Consider the following 10741-nt stretch of genomic DNA (forward strand, 5'->3'; position numbering starts at 1 on the left):
AGCACGTACAAGGGTATGAACCTTCTACTGATCTGAGTCGTCATAGCGCGCGTGGCCGCACCCTTTTGATCAAAGATCACAGATCCCAGAGGGCACAGGACGGGAAAGGCGCTCTTTCCTCTGCAATTTCTTCTGAACCGCTTCGGATCTCCCGTATGCAAGATGCTGAACAAACCAGCCCAATAGTTCACTATTTTGAAGCATATTCTCTCCATGCTCCTTCATCCAACGGAGCCGGACGTTTAGCAAAGCGAAAGACATACAAAACGAGTGAAAGCATGACTGTACACGTATATAATAAATCACAATATGTGAGTGAACTAGAAAAGGTTAATTAGGGAAAGGTACGTTGAAGCGTAGTCAATGTTACTTCACTGATCATTATACACGTAGGAAATTAATTAGTTATTGTTAATTAGCGAACGTTGGACGTCGATATAAGTGCACGGTGACATAGCCGCACGGCTGATGGTCTTCGCCTACGAACCATCTTAGTCTACTGCATAGGCGACCCGGAGAGTTTTTTTTCTTTTTTTTTTTTGGACAGCAACATTCCATATAACTGACTTTAAGGCCCCTATTCACAAACCAAACTTATCATTATCTCATGTTTTCCTTAGGTTTCTGTACTCTCTAAGTGCGATACAAGGGCGCGAAAATGGTAACAGGGTAAAACATAACAAGACTGATTTGTGAATACTGGCCTACTGTGAGATGAAAGACGGTCAATGACCAAGTCTGATGAAGTTATCTGACGTTTCGGAACCGCATATGGGTTCCGAAACGTCAGATAACTTCAGCAGACTTAGTCAGTGACCCTGTTTTCATCTCATCCAATGCCTGACCAGACGAACGTTCGTCGAACTCTTGACTATACTGGCCTACTTTGTTTATCCAGCGCACTAAAAGCACAAAACCTATAAGAAAAACGTGAGGTAAGGATGGGGTTGGTTTGTGAATACAGGCCTTAGTCTACTACAGCCGATCGCTTACTCACTCGAAAAGAAGCTGATTCCTTGCAGGGGCAGCCGTCGCAGCAGCGCCCCAGCGCCGTCACCCATCTGGTCCAGGGGTCCTCCGGGAACACTTCCTTGCACATTGAGGTCGACGCCGTAGCCAGCCTTGAACATAGTGTCCATGGTGGTCCTCCTGAAGCACTTCGACACCTCAACGGCCTCGCTCGCCTCCGCCTTCCGGTGGAGTAGCTCGATCATGGTGTCGCTACACTCATCCATGATGACAAAGATCTGTGTGGCGTGTGTAGTGCGCAGCCGTAGAGTAAAAGTTAAAGTTAAGCAAAATTCTGAAGCTATGAGCTGGAGGGGTATATCAAAGGGAATTTCGATAAGAGAGAAATAAAACGTGGGCAGCTTGCACTTGAGGTGCAAGGCTGGACTAACAGCTGAGCTTGTGGCTGACCTAGCTTCTGCAGGCTTTTACAAGATCGACCAAGTCGTTGCTAGGCATGGCTAGGCACTGCAAGGCTCGGCTATGTGGAGCGTAGAATTATATTGCTTCGCGAAGTGTCATCATGGCTACTTGAAGTGAATGATTACTTAGTATGTTCTTAATCACCTTGGTCTTAATTGCATTCGCTTAATTAGTAATGCCTCAATTATCATGAATATAGCTAGCAATGTTTTTATCAGTAAGGACTTAATTAGCAAGATACAGACGGGAAGGTCTCAGTTAGCATTGTCTTAATTAGCAAGACCTTAATTAGTATGATCTTAATTAGATATGTATAAAGAAGATGAATGGGACGAGAAAGAGCACGCCGTTCGAGCAACGCGCTAGAAGGTATGCGCGCTTACCTCTCTTCCTCCTCGCACGGCGAGGAGGAGCCCTCGGCCAGGAGGAGAGACGAGCCGATAAACGGAGCTTAGCGAAGGAAAGAGCGAAGCGAATGGGGGCCGCTTTTAGATCATCAAACCGTTTCGAAAAATTCTCGCGGCTACATGTTCGTTGTAGACTGGTGCACAACTGCTACACCACAAGTAAATTTCGACCTCTGGGTGGTACAGGGGCCCTTTAACATGAGGAGAACCAATATCGATCTTAGTAACGAAGAAAACACTTTCTAGTAGCAGTAGAACGACAAACACTTGGCGTTTAATGCCTACCTGCGACAACTTCTTGGTGGTGAACGCCGGACTGAGTACGGCCCGCATTTCGCGCCATCGGTTCACCGGTGCACTGACGATGAGCGTCTGTCGGATGTTGGGCACAGACTGGACCTCGATGATATTCTGGATAGGAACGGCAGTAAGCGACCAAAGAGTTTCTCCTAAGCGTATGGAATTTTAGATGCGAAGCATCTTATGGCGGAGATGAATCCGGTGGTGGTGTGCGGCGTGACCACCCTTACTGCGCATGCGCAAACCCTCTCCACACACCTCCTCTCCACTCCCCCTCTCCCCTCCCCCTCTGAAACGCGGGCTCGACATGCCGAAACACTGCTTCGCATCGCCTCATGGACCCCTTTAGCGGGGAATGGTGTAATTTTTTTTCAGAATCAGTAGGTTAAAAAAATTCGAATGCCTGATATGTCTTGATGACAAAACGCACTGCCTAGTATCCTGACCGGCAGTGTCCTGACCGGCAGTGTGTGTCTGTGTGTGCGCGCGCGTCTGTGTGTGTGTCTGTCTGAGTGAGTGAGTGAGTGAGTGAGTGAGTGAGTGAGTGAGTGAGTGAGTGAGTGAGTGAGTGAGTGAGTGAGTGAGTGAGTGAGTGAGTGAGTGAGTGAGTGAGTGAGTGAGTGAGTGAGTGAGTGAGTGAGTGAGTGAATGAGTGAGTGAGTGAGTGAGTGAGTGAGTGAGTGAGTGAGTGAGTGAGTGAGTGAGTGAGTGAGTGAGTGAGTGAGTGGGAGTGTGTGTGTGTGTGTGTGTGTGTGTGTGCGCGCGCGCGTACGAGCGTGCGTGCGTGCTTGCGTGTTTCAAGTTAGATTACCTTTTCTATTGTTGACGCAGAAACACGAAAAATACGTGGAACCCTAGCCATATGTAGTTTCGTTGTAATATGCACTAGGATGCTGAATGCTACAAAATGAATTGGCTAGACGAGTCTATTTCCCGCTTATGGAATCTGCTTCATCGTCTTTTCAATTCTTCAAATTCGTCTATAATGTACCAAAGCGCTACACTCACCCCTCGCTCGGCGAAATTATGGAAATCTTCGATTTCTACTCTCTTCAGCAGCTCGCGGTCATTCACGAGGAGAAAAGGAATGGCGCCGTTGTAGAACCTGCAAGTCGGCAGAGATGACACGGACGGTTGCTAGTATAGCTAAGTACTGTGTTGATTTGCACGAAGAAACGAACAGTAAAGAAAATAAAACTTGGGGTTAAATAATGTTTCATCTTAGAGGAATGAATAAGCCCCTTTAATTTCTAAGTTGCCTGAATGGTCTGCGAAAATATTTCATACGAATAATTGCAAGCATTTCGCGCTGCATATTGAACTACAGTGACAAATATAGTGAAATATGGTTGACATGTTGTCAACTTGTAAGAGCTCACATTTAGGGACAAGAAGAGCGGAGTGGCTCAGGGAACAAACACGTGTTACTAACATCTCAATAGAAATGAAGAAGAAGAAATGGGCATGGGGAGGGCATGTACAGCGAGAAGGCAAAATAACCACTGGTCACTGAGAGTCGCAAGCTCAACAAGCGGCGAAAGGCGGGCTAGTTGGTACGTGCCTGAAAGAAGTGACAGACTGGGCGGTGCATCATTGAGCCACTTCGAGAACATGCTAATTCATTAAACACTGGTGCTTGCAGCAATCTCGTCGCCCATTGTGTGTTGATACATCTGCAGATTGTATCACGTCAGCCTCCTAAAACGCTATCGTGATAGGCCCGCTCGAGATATCATGAGGCCTTTGTTACCACCCAAAGGGGCGAGCAATGTGTAAGCATGCCGTCTTTGAAACTACTAGGCAAGAAATTCCGCTACCTGACGTCACTTACCTGATTGAAATGTTACTGAATCTTTGTACATGCTTGATTTATCTTTATTTTTCGTATGTCTATGCACCCGGTTTCTTCCGATAAACAATCAGTTGGCAGTCAGTTCCCGTCCTCGTGTTTTCTGTTTTTTGACGCGTGTTTGCGCTGTTAATCCCTTCTGTGAGTCATTAAGAGCAACAGATTAGGTGGAGGTAGAGAGTTAGGTGGGCAGATGAGATGAGATTAGAAACTTGACAGAGCGCTGACTTGGGCATGCTGGTAATTCATTTCATTATGTTAGCATACAGTAAAAACAAGACGGAGGACATAACACACGGGCACAGCAAGAACACAGAGAATAGAAGATATTAGGAAGTTCAAGAAGATAACGCGGCCGCAGCAAGCATAGCAATGGTTTAAATGGAGAAATATGGGAGATGGCTTTGCTCTGCAATGGACGTAGTTAACGCTGATGATGATCATAAGAGCTCGAAGTGTATGTGAGCTTATAGAGTTATTCGAGCACATTTGAACGTATGGTCACGTGTCAACATACCCGACAATGTTTCCGTACTTCTTTATCCATTCAGCAAACATCGTCGCACAACCCTGTGAAATAAAATGCAGACAAACGAAGTGTGAATATTGCGCGATTTGCTAAATGTGCGTAGTGATAGGCGCTAGTGATAACACTTTACCTGGCATTCCCGCACATGAGTCTATAGCATTGCACAAGAAATACTGTGAAAGGCGCAAAAAAAAAATGCTTGAGCTATGTCGTAAAAGTGATTGCATATCGTTTTCGTTAACCCAGGAAGTTCAGTTTCCTTGCGTAGTTCCCAAGTAGTGCTTTCTTTAAGTGATTCATAAAAATTAGAGCCACTTTTCGGCCAAATAGACAAAACTTTATCATAAGTATGTTTTCCATTGCTCAGCCGGCTTCTCTAATGACATGTCCTACATCCTTTCTTTCTTTCCTTCCTCCTCCTCCCGCATCGTGATTGGCTGAAATATTCTCTTACGAAAGTTTTTAACGTAGGATGGTTTTGTGAATACTGGTCCAGATTGGTTTCCTGAAGACCGGCGAGTTGAATACCAAGATAAATCAAGCAGCCGATAACATCGCTATGTCCATGACTCCCATCCAATTAAATCTTATGCATCAATTCTGCAAAATAGTGTTTTTTTTTTCAAAATCCTACTTTCCTTCATTTATGGTTATAAAGCATTTACGCTATAAACCTGGTTTTTTATGCATAGTAGAGACACGATTTGACGCTCTCCCGGCATGCCTGCGTGTATCTCTGTGTGTGTGCGTGTGTATGTATGTATCTATGTATGTCTCACTGGCTTACTGAATCTATCTATCTATCTATCTATCTATCTATCTATCTATCTATCTATCTATCTATCTATCTATCTATCTATCTATCTATCTATCTATCTATCTATCTATCTATCTATCTATCTATCTATCTATCTATCTATCTATCTATCTATCTATCTATCTATCACTGCGTGTGTGTGCGCGCAAGATATCTATTTACAGGGAATCCAATTCCATCATTTATGACTTTCCTATGCATGTGCGCATGTGTTTGCACGAATTCATTTAGCCATCCTTCACCTATAAGCCGCGACTGGGGACAAAGCGAGTTGTGAATGTGCTTTCTCAGCCCGGTTGTTCACCGGCCGCTCCGGTTAACGGCGTAGGCTGCAGTAGCTTTCACATACGTGTAGCTGAAGGTTTTCCTTGACGCAAAGCCAGGGCCTTTTAAAGCGGCCGTGCTACAGCTACTGAAGAGGTCGACGCCATGTAAGGAGGTCAGGATGTTTTTTTTTTTATTGTTGTTTTCATTGCATGCCTAATTCAAGGTACTGAGTCATATGCACAACAGGCGCTTCTCTTTGTCGGTACTTTATTTTTATTCCCGCTAGAGCTTAACTTCAGTGTTTCACAACGAATAATAATTGTTGGGTTTTCACGTCCCAGAAGTATGATCATTACGAGGGACGCCGTAGTGGAGGGCTCCGGCAATTTTAACTCCCTGCACTCTAAGAAAAAATCGAGTATTTTGAGAGTATTTCTGCCAATTTAAAACACGTTCACACCGAGCGCGGATCCGGAAAGCGGACAGGCGGATCCGGAAAGCGGACACTGATTATCCGCAAAAGCGGAAAACCCGCGGCCGCTTGCCCGGATCGCTCCCGGACCGATTTTCTCCGTGCCGAAAAGTTGGCCGCTTTGGCCGCAGCCAACCAGGGACCGAGAAGCGCGCGCGAAGTATTGCGTAGTGCCGTAAGATGGTAACACGTCCGTCGTGGATTGGTGAATTGCTCCATCCCCGCGGCGGACCGGGCAGACGGTAACGTGGTCGGTCTGAACAGCCGCGCGGCCTCGCTGCCTCTCCGCCTTGAAAATCCGCTTGCCCGCCTGCGTGCTCCGCGTTCGGTGTGAAAGTGCCTTAAGCGTCATCCACCTCGCGTGCTTTCCTCGCGTTATCACCGCGGTCCCGGCACTTCCCGGTCACGAACGGCGCGCGCGTTATCAGCGCGACATATCATTCTTGATAGGAAAGTGTCCAGAGCCGGCTTTTCAAGAAAGGAAACGCGAGCAAACCGGATGACGATTACTGTTGTGTGGCAGAAATACTCCCGATATGCTCGATTTTTTCTTAGCGTGTGGGGTTCATTTACGTGCACCTAAATCTAAGTGGACGGGCCTTGTGCATTTCGCCTCTATCGAAATACGGCCGACGCGGCCTCGATTCGACCCCGCGACCTTCGGGTCAGCATTCGAGCGCCATAATCACGAGACCGCCGCGGCAGCTATCAACGTACAATGAAGTACAAGTCGGGCCCCTAAAGGGCTATGCACTTACAACGAGACACTACAACGCTTAAACGCACCAGTGAAAAATGCGTGAAATGGTTATCCACCGTGTGAACATACTCTTTGCTCACCCGTCGCTTTATCTCCATCAGATTTCCAAATATCAGGCTTGGTTCTGGCCCAGGTACACCCAGGTCCTTGAAGTAAGAAAACTTCCTTCTGCGCCATCTACGAATAGAAAGGAATGCAATTTTAAAAGCGGCATTATTAAGGCAAGCGCTTTATATGCCTCGTGCGAAAAGCCAGCGTGTGGTACAAAAAGTCACATGACCGTGAGTCGGTGAGTGAGTGAATAAACGTTTATTAGGTCCATCAAAACGCGATGGAACGCACACCCGGCTAATCCCACGACGGGACCGACGGTTTCAGCCGTTCCTCTCGGACAGATATATATATATATATATATATATATATATATATATATATATATATATATATATATATATATATATATATATATATATATATGCACTCTCGAACCCGCAGATATCGAACTGGTTAAAAAACTCGAATTAGTTACATATATCGCATAATTCGACATAAATCTTTTGAACAGTTTACTGTATTTTCGGTGCAAATTTCGGTGCGCAGATTGGCTTCCCGGCACTGCTTCACACTAGGCATGGAATCGACATATCTGCACAGCGCAAAATCAGGGCTGGGCAGTATCACGATAGAAGTTCAGAGATACTTCTGAGTATCTGTATTTCTGGATCGAGATACATTTGAAACGTGTATTTGTATCTCAGTAGCGAAATACATTTACGATGTATTTCCGATGTAAACACATTTACGATGTGGTGTCCTGACTTCTTTCTTGTGTCCTTGTTTGCACGCCCTGTCTTTTTAGAATGAATACTTACCAACTAGCTCAGCTCTCTGTTATTCTGTACGATGTTTCGTTTGTATCGCGATACTATGCAGAACACGAGTATCTCGTTACATTTTTTGTCGGAATTAATTTAGGCGTGTTTCCAAGGGGGGAATGACGGTCTCTTTTTTGTTTTTGTGCCAAGACAAGCAAAGGCGCGCCGCCGGTCGCCGACAAAGGGCGGCGATGGTTTCCCCTCATCACAGAATGGCCCATGTGGTAAAGCGCGCGACGCCACAGACAGCAGAATCGCGGAGGCACTGTTGTCGGCCTCTGCCGACGAAAGTCGCTGTCTCTCAAGGCCATGGAGTGCAGCACGCCTAATATTTTTCGGGTGGCAAGCCATTACTTCGTGACCCCCCACGCGGATACCGCCTTGGAAGGCTTTGCAGTGCTTCGCGTGCGTTCAGTTCTCAAAGCGGCGGCACTTCGAAAAGCAGTTCCCGTTGTCGCGGCGGAAGTGACTAGAAGATGGCTAATTTTATGGGACTTTCAGCCACCTCTCCAGCATGTCGGGCTGCGTTCCTAATTGATCACAAGCGTGAAACGGGTCTTTTGTGGCACCAGCTCCCTCACCGTCGGAGCCGACTTCGCCTTTTGCGACTTGCTGAAATGGGTGCTGGTAACGTCGGTGGTGGTGACAGCTTTATTGAAGAGTGACCCTTTCGGCTCAGGTGACCAGTGCTTGCTGTAGTTTCTGATGGGTCGCTCTGAGCAGTTATGCCTGTTTCCACGTCTGTTTAGAGTGCTGGATGGAGCGACTTGGGAGGGCTTACACCCTCTCAACCCCAAACAGCGTGATTTTAGGAAGCCAATGTTTGAATTGTGCAGTGTTTACGTATTGGGTTCCATTGCGCGTAGGCAGTGTTGTATGCGTCACCTAAAAAAAGTAACTAAATACGTTACTCGTTACGCTAAAGAAAAAGGAACGCGTTATACCGCCCTGCTTTACCAATAAACAAAGTTAACGCGTTACCGTTACCGTTACCGCTAAAAAAGTAACGGACGTTACTTCCGCCGTTACTCCATAGTCAGAAATCGTAAACAATGCGTCTACGCCTCAAGAACCTACAGTAACTACTTTACAAAACTCATATATCACATTAAAGTTGCCGCCCAAACAAAAATTTAGCCCCAATTACTGATTAAACGAGTATAATATGCACAAATGTGCCGTATCATCGTAGTACTATAGTGGTCTAAAGTTGCCTCTATGGCATATATGTATAGGCGTGCGTGGTGGCCAAAAGGCGAAACGCATCGCAGGTTCGAATACCCAGTTCCACTCAAACCGAAGATTCTTTATTACTTCTTTATTTGTATATACGTCGACTATTCGCTCACGGACAACGCTGATTTTTCGCTGACAACCAACGACGCCGACGCCGACACGTTAAGTTCTGCGAAAGAGCACTTTAACGTTATCGCATTAATACAGCGCACAGATTTATACGCACGTGTACACAACGCATAGGGCGGTAGCAACCAAGACGACAGACACCCAAGCGGCCATGATTTTTTGCTGCAGCGGCCGACTCGTCAGGAAACTGTGACCGCCGAGAACGCCAACTTAACTGCATGCGACCACGCAGTCGAGTATGAAGTGAGAGCAATTCACCCTGGTTTGCATTGGAACCACTTCATCCGAATTGTGGAGTAAAACAGCTGCGCTTTAGCCAGACGTACGCGTAAACATGCGAAGGAATGAAGGAACCAAAGAAAAAAAAATGAAAGAATACGCGACTGTTTAATGTGTGTCATTCCCGTGTATGGGACGAGTGATAAGATATGAATGACACACAACGATGAGTGAAGGAAGAGAATTTTGAGGGTTCGTTTCTTAATAAAAAAAAGATAACGAAGCCAAGGAAAGTATAGTGGACGGTAATTGTACTGTTTTTTTAAGTGCATTGTAGTAATTGAGATAAAGATGTGGAGAAAGTAAAGTGGACGAAAACAGAACTTGCCGCCGGCAGGGATTGAACCTGCAACGTTCGGATTATGCGCCCGACGCTGTTGCCAATTTAGCTACGGCAGCGCCAGCTGGCAAAGAAAAGATTGTTCTACACTCACCGCCAGGGCTACGAGCGGCGCTGACTAACACTCCCAAGTTTGCATGCACATGAATACCCGATAAAGTGGACGAGGAGACGACCACCGCCGTAGCTGAATTGGTAAGACCATCAGGCGCGTAATCCGAAGGTTGCGTTACCTGCCAGCGGCAAGTTGTCTTTTCGTCCACTTTACTTTGTTTACATTTTTATCTCAATTACCACAATACACTTAAAAGTGGAATGAGTGGCCGCGATCATTGATAAGCTTATAGATACACTAAGGAAAATAGTTATACGGGTATCGGAGTGAAAAAAAAAACACGGCAATCGAAACCTTGTTTCAGGTTTTGATTGCCGTGTTTTCAATCAAAGCCACAAGTTCGTTCTAAGCCGCAAGCACGAAGATGATGAGGCAGATCCGTGTACTGCCCATCATTCCCATGGTGGCTGGACAATCGCAGTGCCAGAGTTCCTTCTAGTTAATATCGGAAAGCTCCATGGAGGGGGGGAGGGGGGCTCTGACCCCTCCCCTCTTCGGGATAGGCCACTGGAGAATGAAAGGCAGGGACAGTAGCGCCGTGTCCGTGTCGTTCTTTTGTCCTCTCTTTTGTTAGCAAGTACGCTAAAATAATAAAAAGGTACAGGGAGGTTAGCCAGTGCTCAGATCGGCTGGCCACTCTGTGCTGGAAAAAGCGGTAAAGGGTATAAAAGTTGACAGCGAAAGAGAAAATAAACTTTGAAGGACTCCTAGGCCACCTAGAGGTCCAAATTTAGTTGTGGTGTTGCAGATGCGCACGAGTCTGCAACGAATACGTAGCCGCGATGATTTTTCCAGCTGCAGGCATTGTAGCGCGCCCGGGCAGCGTTGGAAAGGCTATGCGTCGCCGCACGCAATGTCCGGGTGGCCTGAGCCCGGGACGGCAATCTTGCAGGTGCTTCTCTGAATAAAGTGTATTTTTCCGTACGTCCGTCGAA

General features: G+C 46.4%; 1 protein-coding gene across 1 annotated transcript in view; it reads right to left on the bottom strand.

The window, feature by feature from the left end:
* The window catches only part of LOC119399209 (cytochrome P450 3A11-like), a 36471-nt gene extending 31926 nt beyond the window's left edge, over positions 1–4545 (bottom strand). The window contains exons 1-4 of the mRNA XM_037666022.2: positions 4505–4545; positions 3147–3243; positions 2124–2249; positions 998–1247 (exon numbers count right to left, since the gene is read on the bottom strand). Coding sequence (XP_037521950.2) covers positions 998–1247; positions 2124–2249; positions 3147–3243; positions 4505–4545 — 514 coding nt within the window. The remainder of the gene's footprint in view (positions 1–997; positions 1248–2123; positions 2250–3146; positions 3244–4504) is intronic.
* Positions 4546–10741: the final 6196 nt, after the last annotated feature.

The sequence above is a fragment of the Rhipicephalus sanguineus genome, chromosome 7, assembly GCF_013339695.2.
Source record: "Rhipicephalus sanguineus isolate Rsan-2018 chromosome 7, BIME_Rsan_1.4, whole genome shotgun sequence".
Classification (NCBI taxonomy): Eukaryota; Metazoa; Arthropoda; class Arachnida; order Ixodida; family Ixodidae; genus Rhipicephalus; species Rhipicephalus sanguineus.